Source organism: Mastacembelus armatus, chromosome 8 (assembly GCF_900324485.2).
Source record: "Mastacembelus armatus chromosome 8, fMasArm1.2, whole genome shotgun sequence".
Lineage (NCBI taxonomy): Eukaryota > Metazoa > Chordata > Actinopteri > Synbranchiformes > Mastacembelidae > Mastacembelus > Mastacembelus armatus.
Window position 1 is genome coordinate 11,766,614 of NC_046640.1, and position 27,190 is coordinate 11,793,803.

The following is a 27,190-nucleotide window of genomic DNA, read 5'->3' on the forward strand; positions in this document are numbered from 1 at the left end:
TTAGTCAAGACCCTATGTGATCACTTGATTTGCATTTTTTTCTTGATTAGTTCATTTTATGGATTAACTCATCAGTCACTGTTATATGATGATGTTGAAGCTCTAATTTGACCTCATTCCCTTGCAGAGCAGTGATGTTCAGTAGTGCCCAAGATCCAAATAAACACATGCAAATGCAACAAGCATGGATCTCAGTGCATTCATGACCCATCTGCAACAGCTGAGGCATTTGCATGTGTCCTTATTTCTGCTTGAGAAGATGACAGCTTGTCTGTATGGGAATCAGTGAGTTCATTCTCCACCCTCCAGTCAGTCTGGCCTTCTGTCTGCTGGGTGGGATGGCAGAGGCGTCACTGTTAACATAATGATGCTGTACGTGTTTCTGCCCTAATGCTCCAGTGAATGTGGACCATATGGTGAGGATGTGAAGAAGAGAAAGTGGTTAATGTTAGTTCAGCCGTGTAAGTAGCCCCATCATTTGGTGATTAGCAGGCTAAGCAAGCGTCAGTCTGAGGGTTTGCTCTGAGAAAAAATTATATATTATAATATTTCTCTCAATTACTGTTTTCTCATTTGTTTCTGTTGTAGTGACAAAACTCCCAGCTCCCCACCCATGCTACAATATTTACATAAACAGCAGTGTCTCAGCTTCAAACCACAAATTGTCCTCTCTTGTACTGGGGCTTTCCCAGACACTATGGGAGGGTGGGAGGGGCCTCAGGATGTTCTCCAAATAACAGGCCCTCTCATGAGCAGACACCCCAGGGAGCATTATGGCCCAGCAGGCCACTCAACCCACTAGAGTACATATACACTCCATCAGAGTGTTTGTCTGAGGGCAGAGGTCTGATCCCACAAAAAGTCTGAATAACCATAATAAACCCAAGCCGACAGATATGGTATGATCTGCTGATCTTTGTGAATTTTGTAAATCATAAAATAAAGATAAGACCATTTGGACAATTTAAGCTAAAGACATCTGTGTATTGTACTGATGAAACTGAACCTGGGATAGATTCAAAAGCGGCAAAAGACTAAGTACAAGTAAAAGTAAGTTTGATTTTCATTGTTTATAAACCATACAGAAAAACATTAGCATTACCAGGCAATATAACCAGAAGATGGTTCCAGTAAATTTTAACTGTTATAACATTGTCTTATTTATTTGACCTTGACTCCTCAAAGAAGAATCACCTACCAGAACAATTCTTGGTGTAATTGCATGTTATCATAGATTACATATAATTTATCTGTTGTCCTACATTAATGCTGGATTTAAAAACAAATATTTGACAGGTACAATAACTTGAAACCAGCACATTACTGTGCTAATATTTTGAATGGTGAACTCATGTGGTTAATAGAGAAAACAGTGTTGCTCCATCTTCTTAGTTGTCCATTTGGAGGCATTGTCAAAGGGTGAAGGTGAATAGTGCAGATTTAGATTTTGTGCTCCATCCGTCACAAGCTGGCAACCCATCCAGGCTGTAAAGGTCAGGGCAGAAAGCCATCTCTGTGTCTACAGACTAAATTTATTCCACAAGTAGAGAATGAATCCAGACATACAAATCCAGATCTTTCATCAAACATATATCATGCATTGAAACAGTACAGTCATACTGACGTCTCTCTTCTGGCAGTAGACACACTGTCATGTCACATTCCTTTGCTTTGCCAACATGTTTACTCAGTGTCATGGAGCATGCTTGCAGTCATGCTTACTTGTGTATCTAATGGCAGGGATGTTAGTTCAGAGAGTCCACTCAATGAGGGTAATGGCCACTATCAAAACAGAGGCCTTCTGGTGGTTCAGCAGGAGGTTTGGGTTGGAGGGCGGTCATGTAGTCCCATGCTGGATCCTCATTCTGGGTTGTTTGGAGGCTGTCACCAGCACCCAAACTATTTTCCAGCAGAAACAGCAGCAGCAGACCTGATGGGCTGAACAGATGGAGGCAATGTGATGTTGTGTTAGAGTGGGGGCTGTAACAGCCCTTCATCCTCTGGTCAGTTCTGTCAACACTGAACAAGAAGCCCCATCTCAGACAGTGCTAGATTCAAAAGTAGCTTTCTAGACAAATATGTATTTTGCATTATGCATATGTATTTATGCATTTTGCAAATGTACTTAATTGCTTTCCATCACTGCTGACTGATTTGTGTGTTGAACAGAATCTTCTGCATAAAATGATATCAGCGGAGACACTTATTGTGAAGGGCTATCTTTATCATCAAGAATGCAATTCATTTCAAGTTTATATAACATCCTACCAAAATGTATGTAGTACCTGTTGATGTACTACATTTCTTTGTACAATTCAGTAAAAGAAGTGAATAAAGGTAAAATTTGTTTATGTTGTTACCACAGACTTTCGTGCTAGTTTTTCACTGCAGTATAATATGTGACCATTAAATCCTTCAGTGTCCAGCGGCTCACTGCTGGGGTGCACAAAAGAAACACTGTGGGTTCTGCCAAGGGTCAGCACAGGGTCACCCTCCACATCTGGACATTTCATCAGCCCTTCAGATCCGCACAAAGACAGCCTGTGTTCCTGGACTGAAGGCAGGCTGGTGTCCAACAACATCCTATTGATAAATATAGTTGTTATTTTATTCAGAAATAAACGATTTACATGTGTTTGTTCTCCAAATTGTATGTAATATATGAAATCTGGATTGGGGTGGTCTAATGTTGGGGCTTATCAGGGAAATAGATATGGTGGATATGAGCATGTCAAGATCTATTGCTTTCAGGTTAAAGGTTTGGGTCACAGTCACAACAACAGCACCATGAGCTTCCTAACTGATTTTAAGTGATTTAGCAGATGTGGTTGCTGCCTTTCCCTCACACACTTCTTTTATTTCATCAGGAAAACTGATATGTCTCTGAAAATGTGTCTGTCACTGCTTTATGAAAACACTATTACTTCTATTGCTGATTACTATTTACATGTGAGTGAAAACAACCTAGAAGATAAAGTTTCAACCGTGCTTCATTGCTGCAGAGCTTCATTTCAAAGAGCATTACAAAACCTTGATTGAGTGTTGCTCACCTGGCTTGTCTGTAAACGGAGAGCTCTGCAGCCACATGTTAGATTTTCACCACAGCCCTAAATTCAATATTCTCATGTTCAGCCATGTTCATGCCTGTGTGTTAGACACACTGCATGTCTGGCATGTGTGAGGGAGGTGGGTATCTCCAATTTTACACCATGTTGTCAGATCAAAGCGTGTGCTGGTGCTGGCACATCGCAGGACATAGTGTTGCGTGCAGCAGTGCTCCTGGGTCATGTGTGAGCCATCCACCACGGCTGTCATCAGAGGATCCCTGGGGTGTGCTCCTGCTGACTGATGGCCTCACACTGGAGCCCTGAAGCCGACAGTCCAGAAAACAAGCATGATCTGACCTGCATTTCTAACAAGTAGTATTATTATCACTTCATGTACGATGTCAGATGACTTGGGTCTGGAGATGAAATACATTTATACACAAAGACTTGCTCTGTTACAGCTGTATCAAGCAGAACTTAAAAGACATCAATAGATAAAGAAGATTATTGATAATGAAGGGACAAAGGATTACTACACAAATACCAGAAGTTTCTGTCCTTTATTTACTGAGGTTTCTTGTGTTCTTTGAGCTTGTGTTTGAGGCTGTAACAAAAGAACTGTAAAGTGTAACACTTCTATAAAAGGTAACAGGATAAACCCAAAGTAATGCCCCAAAGCAACAGTTTGTGCTGCTATTGAGCGGTTCCCCTCCAGTAGCAGGAATTCACCCTGGCAGATGGTGGGGCCGAGGCCCCTGAGGCCCCAGGCAATGCTACACCCTGGGACTGGGACACCTAATAGTGCCCTGTTGAGCCTCTCACCTGCTGCTCCACCACTTACAATGTTATCTCATCTCTCTGGACTATTGTGGCTCCCATCGGTGATAATGACAGTTGAGAGACCTACGTAGCGTCCGGAGCAGAGGCTTGGTCTCCCTGGAGAGAGGCAGGATCATGGGAAACTTCAGAGTAATCAATCTCTCCGTCTTGCCCCCTCTGGTGGATCTCATTTCTTATTGGGACCTGCAGACAGCTACTGTATATTTTGAGTTTAAGGCACAGATTGCTGCGATTATCAGGATAGCTATTCTTAGAAGTGCATGTCTTATTGCTGTTTCTAAATGAGGTGTGGTTGCTTTGTGTTGAGAACACAGGACTTTGAGAACAGAGGACTTTTCTGTATTAGTCATTGTATTTAACATGGAATATTTTTCTCAGACAATGAACAAAAGAAGTGAAATGTAAACTCTGACACAATCATCTACCATGTCATTTAAATTGTTTATTGCTGTTCTGTTGTCTTGACACAGTGGGAGAACATTTTCCAGTCTTTCACCATCAGTTCACAAACTGTCAAACCATAAATTTGCCGCTTTGGGTAACCATAGTTGGTTGCATTCTGAAAACCCAATTCTTGCAACCTACTAAACCAAACCACAGTATTGCAGGGAATCTTGTTGTTGTTGTCTTCGTTCTTCCTCTCTGTTTTCATTTTCACTTAGTCATTTACCCTGAGAATGTACCATCCAGTTCCTGCATGACCTTGGTTCCCACCATCAAATATTAGTCACAGTGGCACAGTTCTCACTGAGCCCTGCTGGATCATTACATATACATTCTGAATGTGTACCTTTCCAGTATAACAGCTCACACTATGGATGGGAAACTGAACTGCTGTGTCAAAAATAATAAATAGGCTATATGTAATATAAATAGTGTTCTATGATATCTCCTGAGAAGATCTAGTTCCACATTACAACTGCATTTCCTCTTAGAAGTTATCTGTTTAACATATATTCAGATAAATAGGTCTATGTTATAATATTCTCATGCAGGAGGCCTTAACAAACTGTCCACCAAAGAGGCAATTGCTTCCCTCAAAACAAAGGAAGACCTAAAACATTAACCTGTGCTGTCTATGACATTCAGCAAAAGGCAAATTTTTCCAATTGAAGATGTGAATATTAAATATTATAATTTCCATTAAACTGGTTGTCCATCCATCCGTTCACCGCACATCCAGGTTCGTGAGGAGCCAATCCCAGCTGCCACTGGGCCAAGGGGGCTGTGCTAGATAACAGTCTAATAAAGTATATCACCAAATGACTGATAATGAATGATTTTTCTGCACTCTGGGTCAGATACTGTAAAGGACAACACACTTATTTAGCTATATGCCCAGTACACTACCATTATGTTACTGTATAACTGTACCCCAGTTAGCTTAGATATTCACACTGCCATAAAGTTGACATTGAATAGATTTCAAAGTAACGAGACAAAATTGAAAATAATGGAGGTTGTGATGTCCTGACCTTTTTTCCTTTGTATGGGTGTACCTTTAAAAGTCTAGTTTAAAGAGGATGTACATTATGTCAAACCCTGTGCTTGTTGGCTGCAAACAAAACAGGAAGAAAGAAGTTTCACAATGACATGTTTCAATACCAGTTTCCATATCAACAGAAAAAGGGGATGCTGTTGCTTCAGCAAAATGCAGCTGAAGAGAGAACAAAAGTGCACACCTAGTGAGATCTTTATGTGAAATCAGCAGAAAGGAAACTGAATTCTGTATATGTCACCTGGGACCTCCTTCAGATTTAACAACTTTCAAGTTCAAGCTTCAGTATGGTCTTATACTTGTATAGCACTTTGCTACTCTCAAATGTACTTAAAGCACTTTTCATCTACTCACTCACAGACACACCACAACCAAGTGTCCTTGGGCAAGACAAACTAGACCAGGGAAGCCAAGGATCGAACCACCATCCCTCTGGCTCATGGTCGACCTGCTCTACCCCCTGAGCCACAGCCACAGCTTCAGTGTAGTGGAACAATCTCAAATCTGAATCAGTTTAGCATTATGGGAGACATGGTTTCAATGTATGGATTTTGTGATTCTCAGTTCAGGGGATCTGGTACCTTTCTAGGTAGAACAACTCGTTACAAATCAAATATACATATGTAATGTGTAATGTAAAGTTCTTTCAATATTAATGATGCTGTTAGTATATTTTTAATTTGGACAAAACCTAAATTGGGACTTAACTAGATTAAGAAAACAAAAACTGATGTCATGATGTCAAATGAATCCTGAAACTTTTTCATTAACAACTCACATTTAGTGACAGACATCACAATTTGATAAGAAAGATGATAAGAAAACTCACTAATTCAATGTCTGAGGACAATTTCCTCAAAGTCACTTCAATTTGTAAATCAGTTGATCTGTAGCTATGGGAAACAGATGTTGATGCAGTCAAGATTTGTGATATCTGTTGTGGAGATATTTATCGAGGGAGCCATTATGTATTTAAGGGTAATTTGAAGTCACAAATCTCCATCAGCGATCTGAATACAAGAACTTGCAAAGACTTATCTAAATGGCGTCTTTGTGCGAAAAAGGGGAATTGACACCAAATTACAGAGCGTGACCTCCGTGTTCTCAGTGGAAGCTGCGGCCATGTCTGGCATGCCTTTTCTGCAGCAAAACAAATTGTGGCCCCCTCCCTCAGAAACAAAGGGGGATTTCACCGCAAAAGTAACCAAAGTGACACAGCTGATAACCCTGTGCATTGTGTGCCTGGCTCCCAGAGCATCTCTGTTTCACTGCAGTGTGTAAAACATGATGAAGATAACAGCAAATCCCAAACATTCCTCAATGAAAAAACAAATCCTACATTTTTTTTTCTCCCACTAAAACAAACACCAAATCTCCTCATCTTAAGATAAATTGCATCTGTAAGACCACCATAATTCAAAGACAGGAAACTTTAATGTTTTGCGAAGTTAGGCCTCTGGGAACAAAATGGCATTCAGTGATTTTGCATTTCTACAAAAAAAACTTTCCATTCATACTCAGCACATATGAAGTTTACAATGGTAATGAGCTGAATCACCACAGAGAATTATTATTGTGGTTTACAAAAGCAGGTTTTTGTAGCTGGTGACTGCTGATTTTAATGGCTTAACGGACAAGTAGCAGATTTTAGCTAGAGCATCTTTAGTGAGTTCTCAAATTAATGAAAAAGTTATAGCTGCATTAATGGTTTCAAAGTGCTTCAATACGACTTTCCAATATTAAAAGTCAATTGCGGGGAGTTAATGTTTTTCAAAGTAAAAACATATTTGTAGTAATTTAAGATGTTTTTCTAGTTTAATCACATTTGATCAGAATATCTCTGTGATCTGACATTGTAAATGCCTTTATTTTGGCAGGTTTTATATCAATTATATAAAAAAAGCATAACAACTTCAACACCAGTATGTTACAACACTGAAGCCATCTCAGTGATTTATCCTAGAGCTACATCCTACGCTCCATCAGCAACAACAGAATCCGTTTGTTTGTGTTTCACTTATCATGTGGAAAAAAGTGGCTAATATAATGTCACACACATGGAAAGAAAAAAAAAAAATCAAAGTTACTCTGCATCCTAGGCGAGGGGGCCCCAACATAAACAGCGATCTGTTGAACAGCAGAGTAAACTTCCTCCGCTTGCACTGGTGCAGACACTTCCTGAGGGATTTGAGCGATGCATTAGATTGAACCTCATTCTCCATAAAGGTTGGAAGTGTTTCGCTCAGAAGGCAAAATGGGCCAACCAGGCAAATTCAAGCCACATGCTGATCTTGCTTGTCTTCCTTTTCCTCATGCTGCTGGAGATAAAAACCAGGATGTGTATTTTATCTGTCTAAATCAATAATTAATGTTTTCAGAGAGTTCAGCTTATTTTAAAATATTTAATAACAACTTTGGTGCAAAATGAGGGATATAAAATTTTTTTTGCCTATATAGGGTCGTGTCAGTATGTTGGTTGGTCCACGTCTTGGGTCCAAACTGAAAAATCTCCAGAGCTGCTGGATGTAATAAATTTACTACAGAGTGGGTATAGATAATGAATTAATGAATATTCAAGATCCCTAGATGATACAATTAAATAACACTGATAAACCTACAGTTTAAGTGTTCTTGTTCTGTGCTTCATGCTGACTGTGAGAAAGGCCATAAGCCAAAAGGTGTTGGTTCAGCAATAAAGCTGTCCTTTACAGTGGAAGTGGAACTACAGTGGAACCTTTTTATCTATGTTACCATGGCCAGCCTGGATGCTCGTGAAATTTGTCCCCAAATACTACAAAACTAGCACCATGATAAATTTATTAGCATTATTCCTGTCAGCTCTTATTCAAGCATTATTACTGCATCAAACAGACCACACCATAAGACTAGTAATAGACAATATGCTAGAGCTCTTCTATTGCAGTGGTTGGATTTGTCCCACCATACTGTTTACTTAAATTAATACAGGCAGTACAGTGTGGCCCTGGTTTGATTTTCCCACAGTGTCTTGTGCAAGATGATTCTTTTTCTCTTCCAGATGATCTCAGCATTGAAAATGTTTTCTGAGAAACAAGTCTGTTACTTTATTGTTATGGTGAAAGCGGATTAACTAGCTGTTTCCACTAATTTAGTGTGTTCTACAGCTTATTTTTGATTTCCTGCTCCATGACTACAGATTCATATCTCTGGTGGCAGCAGCCCAACTGCAACAAACCCTTGACGATGAGGGTCCCTAACCTCAGCATTATAGCAGAGTGAGAAGGCCTAACGCCGCATAATTGGAGACATGATTGTGGAACAGTATATATGTGTGAGTTTTAACAGGCTTGGAGCAGTCCCACCCAGGGAGATTGGAGAGGAAGCTGTGCAGATGGAGGTCGGCGTTTGGGTGGCTCACATCCTCCTCAGTATTTGTCCTGTTATTCCAATCTCTGCCAACACACAGATAGGATCCTGATTGAGGATAATGACAAAGAAACTGCCTCAGCAAAACGTGTTTTAAAGTTCCTCTCGGCAGGAGATTTTTACCGTCAACACAACCAGTATATGATTTTTTAAAGAAGAGGCATTGTCCTTAGACAGTTGTGTGTCTAACTGCCATTTGCCCTCAAACTGATAGATGTTAACTACATCTGAGTAGACATATTTAACAGTGTGTATCCTAAAACGTCAACACTGCCCTGATGTTTTCTTGCATCTCTGGAGTATTTTGGTGCTATGACAGGAACAAATATCCAGGTAATCATTCAGAACATGCAGACAGCAAATCACAATGACTCTTCCTGGAGATGTGACACTGTTCATGTTGTCTTGCTGAGGCCACGGTGAGAGAGGTCAGCCAAGCTTTGGTTAAGAGCAGTGAAACAGACGCAGCGATGACCTGGGAAAACAAGCTCTTTTCCGTCAATACTACAGAGACAAAGAAATGTCAGAAGACGATGACCCTTTTACTGCTAATCAGAGAGAGATTCCTAGAGAGGAAGGGACTCCTCCTTCCACCTCTGGCAGTGGTGCAGTTTCCATATTTGTACTGGCTCAGAGAGGTATGAAGGTATCTTTAGCCTTTCTGGCAAATAGATATGGACTCTGAGCCTTATATTCTGGGTTTGGATGGAGATGAACACAAAAGCTTCATCAATCAACCTTATCTGATGTGTTTAGGAATCATTTGCAAAGAATAAAAACTGCTGAGTTTCCTGTCATATTGTTTTACCTTGATTCTTGTGTAATATAGATGTTGTGAGCCATAACTAAACTTCCCCAATACAAACAGAGGCTGAAATCTACCTGCTTCTAGTCATCCTCAGCTCCACTTTGTGTTGAATGAAAACAGAGGGGCTGGAGATAACTGTCCAAGCCTACCAAGTATTTTCATGGAAGCATTTTGAAACTCCTTTTGTCCTGTTGAGAGGTTCCTTCAGTTTCTTCAACAATGGCTTTTTAGAAACATGGCCAGTCTATAAGGAGTTCTTTGTAGACTGTATGACCAAGCATCGGCCTGTGCTTTTTTCATGCCGGCTGAAGTTCAAGATTTGTCCAGAGCCCTGACCCACTTTCTTTCATTCACACCAATCATCTTGACGGTGGGCTGTGACCCCAGTAATGTTATATAAATGTCATGTGTCACTGGACTGACAGCTCCTTGTAGAAGAGGCAAGCATTTGGCTTACGAGCATTGTCACAGTGTCCTTTGTGGCCGGACAGAGAAACCCTGGCACAATGAACAATGGTCCTTTACGGACAAGGTCTGGCAGAAAGAAACACCAAGACTATAAAGCAACAATTCTGCACACACACTCATTTAAAACGTGCTTCTGCAGAGCGTTTCGTAACCTCTTTTGTTTCCCTCAAGCTATTTATTACTCAAGTTGGCTCCTCCTTTGAGCACTGCTTGTCAGGAACAAAGCTCTTTGTGTTGCTGTGCAGTGTGGTTTATTAATTATAAAGTTGCGAGTTTCAAATTATGACTTTTAAAGAATATCACATGGCCTTTACCCCCCTGTAATCTTTGATGTTCACGGTCAGATGGTGTAAAGTTGTAATTGTGTAAAACTCTGGACAGTAAATTCCTTTAATAAGCTTGGCAGTGATCTGTTATTGTAACATCTTGACACTAAGATAACATGTTGTTATGTCCGCTAAGGATTTTAGCAGTGTACTGAATCAAAGCTTTCCCCAATACCCTCCTGAAATTTTGTTCCAATAAAGATACGACCAGCTCACCAGAGTCACTGTGCCACGGCTGGTGACCTGAAGTGAAAGGTTTATTGCCCGTTTAGTGCATACTGAGATAAGCTGATGATACCAGAGTTTGATCAAAGCCGTTGGTGAAAAGTCACATTCCTCTGCAGCCGTCACCTCAAAGGAAATGAGTCACAGTTCAGCTACAGTAAACAGTCAGGACAACAAGCTGTGCTTTTATCTTCGGCTTATTTCTGCTGCACCATGTGGCTTTGAAGAGCTGCAGCTGAAACTGTCCTCAGACATTAAGGCTTCTTATTATAGTCTGTGTAAAAACTGAACACAGAGAAACACAGAGGAAGGCATGATGAGAATGATACACAGTGAAACACTGTCACTGGCTCATTTACTTATGTAAAAGTACAAAATCAACAGTGTAAGAATGTCAAACATAAAAGTCCTGCATTTAAAATCCTGGATGTACATTAGTGTTCTCATCTAAAAGTATTATGTAATATATGTATGTAATGTGTATAATGTCATATAAGAGGTAAGTGCCTACTATGGCTCTTGACTGCTATATTGTTATAAAATACATAAATGAATGTTAATATACCAGATATTGTTTTGTTGTAACTGTAGTCATAAAATTTTTGTAGTCCACTGAAAAGTACTCCTAAAATCTAGTGTAGTAGTTTTCTTTCACTTAATTTTGCTATATAATTTTAAATTGAAATGAATTTTTCAGTGGCTTTTACTGTGAAATGCATTCAGCTCAGTCAGTTTCTTGTACCTGCAGATGTGCTCAAACGTAAATCTGCTCATGGCTCTGATTCTGAACCAGATTCTGCAGTTCATCTGTGTTCAGAAGCTGAATAAAGGCTTGTTTTGTCAGTGATCCCTAAAATCTAAAGTCCCATTTTATGTTCCACACGACTTAGTGATGCAGCAGGTTGCCATGGAAACCGGGGTTGCCTGTTGTGTTGGTTGTGTCACGGATCTGCCCTTTTGCCCTGACCCCATCATTTGGCAGTGGCACACTTTCCCTGGGGGATTTCACATACAACATCTGCCCTGTCTTCCCCCCTCCCACTCAAAAAACCAGAGCTTCTGGACCGGCTTCTCTCAATAGAGGCCATCCACACACACCTGCTGAGAAGGTTAGAGGTCATTGTCCAAGCATGAAAATGCTGCCCTGACCTAGAAGGGCTCCAGCTTCCATCAGACTCTTAAACATCACAGTGGGAGAGGAAATTAATTCATTTCATCCCACCTTAACAAATAAAAGCACTAATGCCTTTAATTGAAACATCTGATGAGAACACGAGTGACGTGGATTTTTATAAAAGACCATTCTCGAAACATTTTTCCTTTTCATTTTCCCAGGTGTAGCATCCTGCTACTCTGTCATGTGACTGCTGAATGAGACAGAAGGAGAGGGAGTTCCCACTTGTTTCTGTCTGGGCTCCCGGCACTGCCTGCTGCCTTGCCAGGCCCTAAAGGAATCGCACGGCCCCCCTCAATCTGTCTTCACATTCCACAGTATCTGACAAAGGGACTCCACTCTCTGCGACAGATGGCTTTGCCTTAGGCTGTCCACGCCAAGCTCCTATTGTTTAGGCTCCAGGGTTTGATGCAGGGATCTTTGCTCCTCCTCCTTCAGCGTCCCAAAAGGATCCTGGGGCGCAGAATTTGAATTCACTCTTTCTAAATGAGAGGAAATACATAGGCTATATGATATGTCATACACAGTGGTATATAAACTGCACTGCGTGCTACCGAATCTATAAGGAACTTAGTGGGGGTAATTAAAATGAAACATTTCTGCTGTGACAGAGCGCAGTAATCTCTGCATTATCCTGATTCCCACAGGAATACAGGAGGTAAGCGTGGCGTGGTATCCATTCACAGACAAATGACCCGAATACCTCATTTGCCACTAATTTTATTAACCAGAGAATAATCTGCCAACCATGTTTACTTACTATATTCTGTGAATTACTTAATTTAATTATTAATTTAGCTCTACATAGTGTTTATTGTCCGAGTACCGTAAACTGGTGAGGTGATCACTGAGTGCATGCACAAAAAAGCAGGAGAGCTGTTTTAATACTATCTACCTGAAGTTAGATAATATCAAAACACAAGACAAGACTTGATGTCATTGGTATTGATTTTTTTACGGGGGCACGAATCTTCCTGCTTAAGTCAGAACACTCCAAACCTTTCAAAAACAGCCTCTTCTTGTAGTTTTACATGCAGATGAGATGACACAGAGGGTCTTGGGCAGATCTAAAGTTGCAGTTTGGTTTTAGGTCTTGTTACGATTTTATGGCCTGTTCTTTGTCGCTCTCTCGTCCCTTCCTTAAAGTGGCGGGAACTGTGAGCTCCTTTATGATGTGGGATTCCTTGAATGTGCTCACCAAAAACATGCAGCAGCTTTGACCGACTCCATTCAGCAATTAACATAAAGCTGCCTCTCTATTAGAGAGCCTGCAGCCTCAGCTCTCCGTGCTTTTTGTCAGGGAGCTGGCTACGTTTAACACATCTGTTGTGTCCCATGTCTGAGTAACCCACAGACAGGTCCGATCACAGTGATCCTTTTATTCAGCTCTGAAAAGACCTATAGCGCCTGATAGATGGCCTTCATTCCAGTGAAAATGGAAAGCTGGAGAATGGGAAGAATGGGGAGCCACCACGCCAGCACACCCCCTGCTCTAAGCCCCTAAACATCTTTTCAAAAGGCTCATCTTAAACAGTCTGATGTTGACTCTAATCATGTTGAACGGAGAAACCATGTCTAAGCAAGTTTGATTTCTCCGATCTAAAGTGAGAGCTCGTTCCTTTAACATCTCATCAGCTAAACCGCGTTCTTATTGTCTTTTTTTCACACTTGCTCCAGTATTTTTCATTTTTTTGTATTTCTAGTGCTTCCCCTCAGCTTTTTTATGAAGAAACTGAAAAATGCATACAAGTATACAATCATGTAAAGATTGGGGTGTAAGTCAAAATGTATGCCCTCTTTGACTCCTTAAAGCAAAAATCATGGCCACATTTTTCTGCACATTTCTCAAACACAGAGGCCTGGATAGTGTAACTAAGGATTAAGAACATGAGGTCAGAATTTCATCCATGGGAGTGAAGAGGTAGGAGGGTCAGAGGATGTTTACCACTGTGCTTCAGCATCAGTGGTCAGGGATGGGAAGACAATAGCCAAAACAATGTCCTGTTTAAAGATGTCACTGTTATTTATAAACCAGAGAGGAGGCCGAAGGTGGTGGGATGGGACAACAATTCCTTCTTTCTATTGAAGAGAAGTTTGATTTATTCTTAGACCTGTAACATTATTATCAGATGGGCTTGTATGTCAGGATCACTTTCACTAATGAGGAGTCTAATGTTGTTATCAGTGTTAATCCAGGAATCCAATGCTCTCATACTAAGCTCTTATTTTGACATGTCTAAGAGCCTCAGTGGAGGTGGTTACATCAGTTCAAAACAGATAAATTTAACCTGTCAAAGCAGTTACAGAAGAAATTAATCTGCAGCTCAAGCAGGCGATGGTGTCTTTATATATATATATATCTTTGACATCGGCCGAGACGAAGTCTGGTTGTTTTTAACGTTGTGTTGTCTTTTATCTTGAGGATGATGCTGAGAAACGGGGGCTCGTTATTTTTCTGATGGCGTGCAGTCCTGAACATATCCTTCGTGCTATTTCTGATATCCCCTCTTCATTGTCTGCTTGTGAGATCCCCTTTTAAATCAAAATAGACACTTGTGGCCAGACACAATGGGCGGCATTGTTTCTCAGTGAAAAGACAGCATGTGCTTTGCTAATGCCGCACTTGCAGCAGCCAACCTCCGGGACAACTTCTACATTCAGTCTTTGATTAAGGAGCAAAGTTATGCATGGATGACTTCCTCCAAGGTGCCTGGAGGTTGTGGGAAAGAGCCAGTGAGTAAGTGTGGCCTCAAATCGAGGGAGGGGGGGGCAGTCCTGCCTCAGTGAATGCATTACACAGATTTTAATGATACTGGACCCACTTAGCCAGGGAGGGCTCACTCTAGATCCCTGTCAGAAACCTGACAACCTTTCTGCAGCAGGGATGGAGGCCCTAACTGGGGTCAGGGCTGTTTGTGTCCAGCCTAACCTCAGCACATCTGTGGTGGTGTCAGGGCTCGGCCACAGACTGCTTTCTCTTAAACACTGTGCAGTGTCCGTATGGAAGCCTGTTCGGGCAGGGGTCTGCTGCTTTCTAAAGGAGATTAATGCCAGAGTGCAGACAGGCAGATGCACCTGCCATCCATCTGCTCACAAGACTGGCAGAGCATAAGATCTAACACTAACTGTGTTTGAAGCACACACTAGTGGAAGTGACATTTATTCACTTGATATATTATTGGTTCATGCTCAGGAAATAAGGTAAAAAGGAGCAGTGATGTTCTGGTTAAATATAAGCCACAGTAATGCTGCAGTTTCCCACAGGCACTACTGGAACTAAACAGACCTGATACTCACCCAAGGGCAGCCAAGAACCATGTTTCTGACTCTGGTCTGCCGAAATACTTATTTACAATTCAGTATTTCATAAGACCACTCCTACTGTTTGAAATTCTGTAATAGACAAGGTTGTTCCTATTCTTTTCACTAGTTGTAGCAGTAGAACAAGGCCTCCACTAATCTATTTAATATGAGAGGATCGGCCTAGTTGGACACACCACAAGGGATAAACTGCTGCTCTGTGGGATGGAAGGTGCTCTTGTTCCTCAGCTGGAGCTGGGCCAGGACTGGTGCCAGAAATTAATCCCAGTAACCAACGGAACAGATTCCCTCACTGACCAGGACAGACAGTTTGCAAATAAGGTGTGTGTGTGTTGTGTGTGTGTGTGTGTGCGTGTGTGTGCGTGTGTGTGTGTGTGTGTGTGTGTGTGTTTATGTGCATGTTTGTGGGATCCATAATGATGGAGGATTTCCTGACAGGTGGTATGTTATATGCCATGTGGCAAACCCCTGCTTGGCCTTATTAAACTTCATCCTATAATATGGAGTCCACTGACCACCAGTCTCTGAGTTTAATAGCAATTAACAGATTATCTAAATACTAGATTGAGAGCTGGACAAATAATGAGATCACATATAAATTAAAACTTTTTTAACAATTTGATGTTTACATTTGCTGAGAAAAGGGGAAATATTAAGAATCGTATGATTGACCAATTACCAGAGCGTCTTCCACAATTAGCGAGCACTTTCTACATTATCTCTCACTGTTTTCTCATGGCAGTAAAGTAATTTAGCTGCCCTACCGTCACATCTGCTTTTCATTGTCATGGCTCCCTAATTTGTCTAGCCTCTCATGTTGCTGTATATCACCCTGCTCCCAGCAGAGCCCACTCCTGGTAAACAATAAGCCATGCCTGAACTTTGCCTCTCTGCATTACAAAAACATGAACTGAAACTCTCATGAGTCATAAAAACAACAAGAAAAAGGCTCTAATCTTGCAGAGTGTGGGTGATTAATCTTTCTATTTGCTAATAGGCCTCTCATTACAATCCTAAATAGGAACAGATGTAGAATATTGGAGAGATGATTGACCATCTGTCATTGCTGTCAGTGAGGTATGGCAGCATCAGTGGAGAATGTTAGGATAAAGCACATCAGGCAGCTCAGAAATATTTGAGCCTTTTTGATGTACCACTGCGTACAAATAAACAGCAAGACTTAATACATCTTTTCCCCACATGTTTTTATGACACACTGATGCATGCTGTTTCCTTTATACTGAAATCACTTGCATATAAAGAAAAGGGGGCATCCGGATTCGAACCGGAGACCTCTTGATCTGCAGTCAAATGCTCTACCACTGAGCTATACCCCCTGGTGATAAATTTGTAAAAGTTTCTAATGAACAGGTGAAGTTCAATTTATGAACTTAAAACGTGAAGATGTTTTTGATGTGTGGATGTTTCCTTTCAGCCCACTGGGAGATACCACAAAGTCCAGAGGCTCAGGAAGTGAGCAGGTCACAGAGGTTTGGTTATTTCTAAACAGATCAAGTAACAGGACTCTCTGAAGGGTGATACCCCTTTTACCTGTGGTCAAATGGCCACCTGTGGTATAAATGAAAGAATGGCAAAGGGCAAACGCAGAAGTATTTTATAAAACTAGCAACTGCTACAGAGATTATCAGTAAATTGTATCTTAACAAGATGGACTGGATAACCTTTGTTTTATTGTGAACATCAACTCTCACCATGATCAGTTGTTGTTTCCAAAGAATATATATTAATTACATTTCAGTGTGTTCATCACATATTTCTTGTGATGTCACAGTTTACCTAATAATCTTCTTTGCAATTAAATCACTCCTGTATAAGTGAAGGGGGCATCTGGATTTGAACCAGAGACCTCTTGATCTGCAGTCAAATGCTCTACCCCTGAGCTATACCCCCTTATCTGAAGGATATGTGAGCTTTTTCTTTTATTTCCAGATATTGGCTTTCATTGATCTCCTGTACAAATAAAGAGAAATTATATAAGTTTAAGAAAAAACACACATAACAGTGCCCAAGTGTAACCCAGTAGTTTCCCACCAGAGCCTCTCTTGCTGCCATCCCATGAGTCGGACACATCAGACCGCCCTGTGATTTCCACAGTATCAGATTCCACAGCCCTATTCTTCCACCATAATACACACACAGATCATATCCCTGCATCTCTTCTTGTTTCACAACATGAAGCCTGTGTAACACTGGTGAGAAAAAAGACAACAAATGGGAAGCCATGCCAATCTCCTGCATTATTCATAAATGAGGCTGTCATGCATTTTCTCAGTTTGGAGCCACCCTTGTAAGGACTGGACTAGACTAGACTAGAGTAATGTGTCAGTCATTTGAAGTTGCAGAACAACAGGTGCTGGGAAGCATTAGGTTAACAGAGTAGGGTGAGAGTAGGGGGTGACAAGCAGATCTGAACAGTTATGTAAATAGCTTGTGTTTTCCTGGTTATGGAGAGAAGAGTAAAGAGGGGAACTATTAGGAAGGGGGACCACTTTAAACTAAGACAGCCACTAGCCATGACTTTCCTCTCTTCGTTGAATCTGCTCAGAGTTGCAAGCCTGTTTATCTGACCAAGGAAATGAACATAGACCTTATTGCTACTGAAACATCTGCCAAAAAATCTAAAGTCAACTAACTCTGACATGGTGATAATGTCCTGTGATTACAAAGACAAACAAATCAAATTATTCACACCACCTCTACAGTGGCTCACACATTTTCTAAACTGAAATGAGAAAGAGTCTGAGCAAGGACATAAGTCCCTCCATGACTCAATGACTCAATGTCTTTCTTTGTTTGCTGGACCTCCCATTGGATTTCCCAGCAGGGTGTCTCAAATTTGGCCTTTTACTTCAAACAAAGGACCTTTCAGAGGCATTTTTAGGTCATGCAATCAGCGACTTCCTAACTCTTAAAATTCACATCATGATATGGAAATAACTCAAACATGTCAACAGCTTTTAGAATTTACTGAGCTCACAGTGGAAATATAAACCAGAAGGGTCTCCAGTGAATATCTAGTTTCTGGTAACAATAAGCAGGTCTGTACAATGTAGAGGAGTCCAAGCTGTTATGAAACAAAGGGGTATGGTTGCACAAATACATAAATAAATAAATCAACCATATTGCTCTTTCTGAATAACTCATCAGAAATGAAATCTGATTTATGCATAGATCCTCTCATTGATAGTGTGTAGGAGCCTTTCATGTGCAAAGTATCTGACCACAGAAATCCTTGTCAGTTTGGTCCTTGGGATTATCATAGTGAATGTTATAATTGTGAGTTATGACAAGATAGTCAAAATCTGTTGAGATAACAGTTCAGTGAAGTTGTCAACAAAAGCTGTAGATGACCACGACGGTCTGTAAATGGTTAGCAGCAGGATTTATTTATTTATTTTTGCCTTATAACAAAATAACCAGTATGTTCACAAGCCAAAATGTTCACATAGCTCCAGGCAGAGAAATAAAGTAATAACGGTGCCAGCCTTTTTTGTAGGAATGAGAGTCATTTATAAAGTTAGGAGGAGCTGACTCAGCTGGTGCTCTGGACTCACCAGGTGAAGAAGTGGGTGTGTTTGAAGAAGCTGGATTTAACCTCAGTGGACTTTAACAGTAATATTGAATGCTGAAGGGTCAAAGACGAGGGAGCCGACCTCAAAAGACAAATAAATGTTTTTCTAGAGGGAGCACGAGGTTGAAATACACAGTGAACTGAAAGGAGGGTAGGAGCTAATACAAATGGAGAACGTTACTCTTTCACTTGCCATTTAAACAACCGACAGTTTTCAGAAGTCCAAAGGCCTAAAAAGAGTTTCCAACGTGGGACAAATGCCCGGCAAGCCCAGTAGAAAGACTTGGTTGACTGAAGAAGAATGAAGGCCACAGAGACAACCCCCTTTGCCTGGTTTCTTACAGTTGCTTTAAAAAGGCCTTTCTGTGCATAAAGTGAAAAAGTGAACAAAAGGTCTTGTCAGAATCAACAAAACAGAGAAGTAACTTATGTCCAGTATGTCCCGGCATTAAACAGAACACCTGCAGTGGAAAAGGTACTGATTTCTATATAGAGTTCGTCCCAAAGTTGAACCATAAACAAGAAATTCTCAGGTTTACATGCAGTGCAACAAAAGCCAAAGGTCATTTTTGTACTACTCTTACACCAAAGATATTTTTAACCAGGTATTTGTTTGATACTAAACTATATGTGTTGGCTGCTGGGAGTTGGGTGTTTTCTGGGGCTCCACCAGCTGCATTTCAGTCTAACTCCTCTTTCCTGGCAGACTGCACTCTGTCATGAGAGCCAGGATGGGAACAACAAGAGCTCAGGAATGGCCAACAGTTTTTAAGAGTCCTCACAAGGTCAGTGATTATGAATAGAGACTCACACTAAGTGAGTTTAAACAGTTTCACATTGGAAAAAACAAATGTTACATTTGGAAGATAAAAGTTTAAGACTGGTGAACGCAGATCTTCTTCAGGTGCACTTACCTGCTAAAGACACACGCGTCCGCACACACACGAACTCACGAAGCACTATAGCCACGCCCCACTTCTGCGTCGCTGGCTTTCAAGGACCTCCCTCGAGGCGTGGCCACCTTAGAAGCTTATATATTTCCTCGTAACAAATAACTCATTTGCCAATAAGCTGCGCACCTTAGTGGACCTGCGTTTTAACCTTTCGTGTTGTGTTGAGAAAAAATACCATATGGACTTTGCAGCGGGGATTCGTTGCGCCGCTTTATAGTATTTAGTCGTTTTTAGGTTTTTAATCATGTTGAAAAATAATGGAAAGAAGACAGCTATCTCTGTAGCCAGCACAGCATGTCTCTGCCTGCTGCTGCTCCTGGTCGCTGTGCAGCATCACCGGGTTCAGGTGGACGCGGAGACGGACACAGAGAACACCGGGACGCGCTCTCTTCTCCAAGACGCGGCGCAGGGAACGGAGGCGGACGCACAACCCGGGAGCGCGCAGGTTAAGAAAGGATTGTCGTCTTACTTCACCAAACTAACCCGAGGGCGCAGAGAGGCAGAGAAGCCCACACGCTCCTCTGCATCCGCCGCTGACCCACCTCCAGCTGAGGACATCAGCGCGGATGACATCTTCATCGCTGTGAAGACCACCAAGAAGTTTCACCAATCCAGACTGAATCTGCTTCTGGACACATGGATCTCAAGGAACATGCAGCAGGTAAAGTGCAAACCTGATATCAATGATGTTTTAACGTCTGGGATGCTCTTTACCAAGCGAGGTGCATGTGGAAGATGAACATGAAGGTTCTAGGGTATGATCTGCTTGATCGCAGGCTGATACTGTTGTTAAGTCTGTGGAGCTGAACAATAATCCAGTGTACACATGCAGGTGATGCCTGTTTGATGGCTGCTTTACAGTACAGTATTGTTCCCCTTGTCACCAGATGACACACTGAAAACGCCACACGGCCCAAAGCTGCATTTCCTCTGCTCTGTCACTTTTTATTCTCCTCTGAGTGATGTCCCTGAGAACAGAGGGAACAGATTTGGGTCTCTCTCTCTCTCTCTCTCTCTCTCTCTCTCTCTCTCAGCCCCCCTCTCTCCCCACTCTCTATTATCCCTTCTCTTTCTGGGTGTCCCTGTGAATGCCCTGGGTGCAATGGATGCTTCACAGCACCGACTCCAGTGCTGTCCCCCTTCCAGGACTAACAAAGCGTCTTTCTGAAGGGGGAAGAAAAGCTTTCCCAGCCCCTTGTGTCCCCGCTCTCCATGGGAACGTGGGAGCTGAGTCTGGGTCAAGCTTACTGGAGGGATGGGAAAGCGGGGGCTTCGTTAAGGGGATGTCTGGGACAATGGGGCGCAGCTATAGGCAAGCTTGTGCTGGGAAGTAGCACGCTTAGTATGAAAATGTGGCCTTGAGAACCAAGCTCCTTCAGAGGATAGGCGATGCACAAAAACACACACACAGCTATAGTGTGGAAAACAGTGACTAGTCAAAGTGATTTTCCCCTGCACCTAGAGGTGCCACATGTGCTTTTTAAAGCGCCTCAAGTGTTGTTACACACTCTTGCTTCAAACTTTGTGTGTTTTATGTCAAGCTCTCCATGAGTTTGATGTCAGGACAATTGTAATGGTCTAATTATAGGCTGTCACAGTCACTCAAGCAGCATTACCTACATAGCTAATGTGCAAACCAGGCTCTTCTGCTGTCTGCTCATACCTCAATTGATTGTGCTAATTGGTTGTAATTACTGTACTGGATGATGTTAGTTAACCCAGCCAACAGAGTTAACAGCAGGGCTTACAGGCAGGCAGCTGGTGGGTGGTTGTGTGGACAAAAAGGACAGACTGAACGCCACAATGCAAGAGGGAGTTCCTGGAAGAAGGGTGCCAGGTGGTTGGGAGAGACAGAACAAAGGGGTGGCCTTAATGCCAGCCATATGATGCTCTGAGTTCCCACCATGCGCGTATGGCCATCCTGCGCGTTCAGGTTTGATTCTCACGCTCAGCTGATGAACATCTGGGCAGTTTGGATCACTTCTCGAAACTGCACACACAAGGGACAAAAGTATAACTTCTGCACAAGCCAGTAGATATTAGTAGGCTTTGTGTTTCTGTCAGTGCCGTTACTTCTCTGCTCAAAGTGAGATTGTTTTACTTTATATGCAGATGCAGTTGTTATCTGCTGCTCTTTACATGAATGGAGATTAGCTCTGTGGTAGCTGTGTTGACACAATAGCACCTATGACTTTCTCAATCTTGGAGTCACAGGAATAAAAAAAAAATCTACATTTTCCAGTTAACAAATGACAAATCCAATAATTATTAGCCAGCACTCCAACAATGAGAATTTAAGATTTAGAAAAACTGCTCAGCCTGGTGTGGCCTGAGTGAATTAAATGGCTGCCCAATGAATAGCCAGTCATTCAACAAGATAGCCTGGTGATAAATATCTGTGCCTGTTATTTTAGAAGTTTTTTTTTTTTTTTTTGCACACATTCAGTTTGCCTTATCTTTTACAACGCTTTGTCCCTGTTGCAATCACTCCAGCCCTTCTGTGAGCTGGTGTACAAATCATTTGTCCTGATAAAAAACGCTTTGAATGTCTGGCACAGAAGGGGGGAAGGAGTCAGGGTGGAGGTGGTTGATGGAAGGAGGGGAGTCTGATGCCCTTCCTTCCCGTGCAGCTGGAGACAGCCAGCCAGGCACCACGTTCAGCTCAGACAGGGCCGTGCCAGGCCTTCCTGTGGTCAGGAGTGCAGCCCCCCCCCCACTGTTTGCTCTCATCTCCCTCGTCTCCTCACTCCATGCCCTCTTGCCTTTCATCCCTACTTCACATATAGTCATGTTTTCTTTCCTTTTCTCTGCTATAAATTAGTATTCTCTGAAAGTAACTGTTCTTTTATGTTTCAGTTAAGAGGCAAAGACTCAAAAAAAAAAAAAAAAAAAAAAAACACCCTTGCGTGGGAGGTTTCTCTTTACTTAACTCCTGCAGCTGTATGCAAATGCAGGCGAGCATATTTAGAATTTACCCAGTGGAGACTTTACCCAGCATGAAAACTCACAGCATTGTTCTATTCAAGAGGCTGTGGCCGTGTACGTGGCCCCGGTGAGGGGAGGAGGAGGCAGGATAGGGGGTGAAGTGGGGGTGAATGGCCACACACGGTCCTGGGCTCACTAATCAGCAGTGAGATTCCACCTCACTCCTCTCTCGCTCCTCCCTCCCTTTCTGTCAGTGCCCTGGCAGCTCCGGCAGCTGCCTCGGTGATTAGGCTGTCTATTCAATGGGCTTTAAAGCAAACAGTGCCAGCCTCTGATCCCTTCACCAGTGGAACCACCACCCTTCTTTAAACAAATACACTTCCATGGCTTTAGCATCAAGCCACATCTGCTCGGTGTTTGTTCCATAAACAGTTTGGGCAGCGCTTTCTGTGCAGAAAGAAAACTGGAGGAGAAAGATGTGTCTTTTGATGGCAGTAAAGTCAGAGGCCTGTTTGTAGACACAGGTCACAAATCGTGGGTTACAGCTGACAAACAGCAGCCTGTCAGTGGGGGTTAACGCACCACGACCCGGCGTGTAGAGACACGTGGCGTAGATAAGGTAGTGTGATGTTCGGCAGGTGCTGCCTCACCTCAGGTAAAGAGTAAACAGACCACTGGCGGTTACAAAAGCCCGGGGCCGGCGGCCTTTTCATCATCACTATTCACGAGCTTGCACCTGCTCAGTGTGAGCTATCATAAAAAGGAGTCTGATCTCCCCCTGCTCCTGTAAAGCGTGTTCCTGTACGCTGCCCTTTGTTCTTAACTCCTTTTATGACTAACTGCTACATTTAAGTGCCTGTAGTCTTTTGGTCTGATTATTTTAACCTTCTGAGTCAATCATACAGCAGTCAGGACAAAGACAGCTGTGTCAGATTTTTTGCTACAGTGTATTTAACATGGTAAAGCTCAGAAGCAGGTCCAGCAGAGTGCAGGGGCTCGGCCAGGGGATGGGATACATGAATGGGGTGTGTGTGGGGGCGGACAGTCTGCCTCACCCTTTGTTCTATGTCTGGGATGCTTCGGGGTGATGGCAGAGTTGCCATGGAGAGAGTGAAATGCAGGACAAAAGGTCTTTATTAGAGCAGAGGGCTGTTTAACCCGGCGTGTTATCCACTGCATAAAAGACATGATGATTGATGCTAATCACACCAGGCTTCATAATGTGATCGTGCGATCAGCCAAAGTGGTTTTGATTTGGTGGTTTTAAAGAGCGTGACCGCTCATCTGTGATTTTCCCTGTTTGTTCACAGACTTACATCTTCACAGACGGAGAAGACGAGGAGCTAAAGAAGAAAACTGGTAAGTTCTATGAAGGGAATTTCATGTTGGGAACAGAGATGTGCATTGTCTCATCAGAGTAAAAGGCCCAGCTCTGAATGAGATTATGAGAAACCCAATTATGTTTTAAAAGCCATAAAAATTCTACTGTGAACTCGCTTTCTTCAAAGATGGTCTAAAAATACATAGAACATCCATTAGTGGTGTCATCTTTAACTAACAGCCTTGTCTTTCTTTCATCGTTTCCAGGAAGTCATGCAGTCAACACCAACTGCTCTGCAGCTCATAGCCGACAAGCTCTGTCTTGTAAGATGGCGGTGGAATATGACAAGTTCATAGAGTCGGGGAAAAAGTATGTTTGGCTTACATTTGAATTTAAGTAGTGATTTTTTTTTTTTTTTTTTTTTTTTAAATGAGTATGAATTTATTGGAATATAACAATATTTCTTGCTGCTTCTTAGGTGGTTCTGTCACGTTGATGATGACAACTACGTGAATGTTCGGACTCTGGTGAAGCACCTGTCTCAGTACCCTCACACTCAGGACTTGTACATCGGTAAACCCAGTCTGGACCGGCCCATAGAGGCCACTGAGAGGCTGGGAGATAATAAGATGGTAAGTAGGAAAGAAAAGAAAACACAGTATTTCAGCCATATGTCAGATAATACTGGGTATAAACATACTTTTATGTGTCCTCTCACAGAAACCAGTTAACTTCTGGTTTGCTACTGGTGGAGCAGGCTTCTGCGTGAGTCGTGGTCTGGCACTGAAGATGAGCCCTTGGGCCAGGTAGGATTCAGAATTCTATTCAGTATATATGAGTCCATATTCCTCCTTACTGTAGTCTAACATATCCAGGTTATAGGCGCGCTATGATGCACTGTAGGTGTGTTTTATCCATTCTGATCGAGCGTCTATATATTTTTCGTGTTTTCAGTGGTGGCCATTTCATGAACACAGCGGAGAAAATCCGTCTGCCTGACGACTGCACCATCGGCTACATCGTCGAGTCAGTTCTGGGGGTCCCTCTTACCCGCAGCAACCTGTTCCACTCCCACCTGGAGAACCTGCAACAGGTGTCGAGGTCTGAGATCCATAAGCAGGTGAGAGCCTCAGGTTAATTATAGATGCTATGAATCAGTGTGGGAGAAGCGTTTGATCTATTTTGATCATGTTTTTTTCTGTAATTCTTCTTCCAGATCACCCTCAGTTATGGGATGTTTGAAAACAAAAGCAACATCATCAATTTGAAAGGAGCCTTTTCAGTGGAGGAGGATCCATCAAGGTGAGAGATGTTTGTATTTAATGCAGAGACACATTTAGTCTCAGTTTCACCTCAACTTTTCACAGATCCAACTCTAACCCTCATTTTCTTATTCTTCCAGGTTCAAGTCTGTGCACTGTCTCCTGTACCCAGACACCCCATGGTGTCCCCCTCAGGTTGCCTTCTAGGGCGACTGCTCCTTTCTCATCCTCGTCCCCGTCGTGCCTCGGTATCTGAAAGGCTAGTGGGGACCAGTGTTCGGTATCAGACTGTGTGGCTGCTGTATTCTTGCTGCAGTGAGAGCAGTCTTTAATAGTTTTACTGGGCTGCTGTGCGGCCCGCTCCGGGACTATTTCTTCCTGTCTAGAGCCGTGACCTTGCTCCATAATGCCTGAGCGGAGGACTCCGGGTCTCGGCAGGAAGTCGCTTTCAGCGTTAAGCTTTGCAGGCAATCAGTTGAGCTTTGTAATGTATATCTTGCTTGTAAATGTATTTGCAATTCTCATAGAATGTATTGTCATATACTCAAGCCTTCTTGCCAGCTTTACATTAACATTTTTCTGTTTTAGCTTTTAAAAATGCAAAAAAAAAAAAAAACACCATTCAGGTCTACATTTGTAGGCTTTACGGATTTTAACACAATTAATTGGCTTCTCCAGGCATACTTGTTTAGATGCTGTAACTGAGATGACTCCGGACAAACCCTGTAATATGAAGATTCGTTGTGTTTTTAAGTTAACAGTGTTATTTCTCCCAGAAACATTTTACTGGCAACAGGCACATTTCCAAATACATCCATCGGTGACCTAATCTGTGGTATATCAGGAAAAAGCACTTTTACCTTGTTAATGTTTATGGTGATTTGAAATATTTTACGTCTTTAAATGCCATGCTTCAGATTTGTCTCCAGACTAACAAGAACTAACCCCTCAAAATCTCAATATCTATTCATTCGTATGTATTTAAAATCTCTCATTGCATTTGTTACAATCAGGGAAAAGTAATGAGTAGAAGAGATTTTGATTCGGGGTTACAATCAACTTTGGAATTGCTTTGAAATATATATTTTTGTGTTTGAATATTGCACAGCTGATCCAATGCGCTGATGTTGCTTCTGAGAAGATGCTCGCCTCTGAAGGTTCGACAGTGGAGAATTACCAACTTTATATCTGGATAAACGCCATTTGACGAGAACCCGAAACAGTTTGAATCAGTGGCATCTAAATAATAAGCACATGTGTAATCTGAGCCTCAGTCTATAATAGTTTGCACACAAATGGCTCTGTTATTATTGACATGAATGTTGAGACCTGCGAGGTGAGAACTTAACAAGAGCAACTTCAGTGTTTCCACATGGAGGCGTTTGTTCCCTCTGTGTCGTCTCTCACCCATATTGGGTTGCGCTGTACATCTTGATTACAGTATTGTGTACTGTGCCTTTTGTTTAAATGAGTAGCGATTGTATATGTTTAGAATGTAATTTCCTCTGTGGTTTACATATGCTTTTAATGACGTGACCGTGATTTGTTTTTTTGTACTGCTTTGACCTGTGTGACTAAATGACTGTGGTGTTTATTCTCCAGTATCTGGAGGGTTCGAACAGTTCATTCCCAACACTGGCTTCTCAGGGATTATGAGCTGATCCTGGTATTAACTACCATGGGACCCACGGTGGGACCTAAAACTTTGAATAAAAGTGCATAACCACTGAGAAACGTTGCATATACGCTCCTGTTTTTTATTTGACTCTTTAAGTCAATGTTCAAAATAATCTGTTTTAAGTTGGTGTGTTAGTGGCATTGACATTTGGTCAAATAGAAAATCTAGTAGCAAGAAAAACTAGAGTCGCAAAGTGTTAAAGTGGAAACAGGAAGAAAATTCACTTCATACCTCTACCTTTCTGACTTTCAGAGGAAACACTTTAGAAAAAGTTTGAGATAATTGATAATCACTTAACTTGAGTACTTTGATTTGATGCTATATTTAATGCTACTGTAATTATACCC

The 27,190-nt window shown here is 42.0% G+C and overlaps 1 protein-coding gene and 2 non-coding genes across 3 annotated transcripts; 1 reads left to right on the forward strand and 2 right to left on the reverse strand.

Moving 5' to 3' along the window:
- Positions 1-16,377: 16,377 nt before the first annotated feature.
- On the reverse strand, positions 16,378-16,449 carry trnac-gca (transfer RNA cysteine (anticodon GCA)). The gene has a single exon. It is a non-coding gene; the product is annotated as a tRNA-Cys (tRNA).
- Positions 16,450-16,951: 502 nt separating this feature from the next.
- trnac-gca (transfer RNA cysteine (anticodon GCA)) lies at positions 16,952-17,023 on the reverse strand. Its single transcript has one exon. It is a non-coding gene; the product is annotated as a tRNA-Cys (tRNA).
- A 2,757-nt stretch (positions 17,024-19,780) lies between these two features.
- On the forward strand, positions 19,781-26,899 carry lfng (LFNG O-fucosylpeptide 3-beta-N-acetylglucosaminyltransferase). The gene is made up of 8 exons (XM_026325347.1): positions 19,781-20,318; positions 23,893-23,941; positions 24,170-24,272; positions 24,382-24,535; positions 24,624-24,709; positions 24,858-25,023; positions 25,120-25,205; positions 25,306-26,899. Exons 1-8 carry the CDS (start codon positions 19,902-19,904, stop codon positions 25,370-25,372), a joined length of 1,128 nt encoding a protein of 375 aa, XP_026181132.1. The 5' UTR covers positions 19,781-19,901; the 3' UTR covers positions 25,373-26,899.
- The last annotated feature ends 291 nt before the right edge of the window (positions 26,900-27,190 follow it).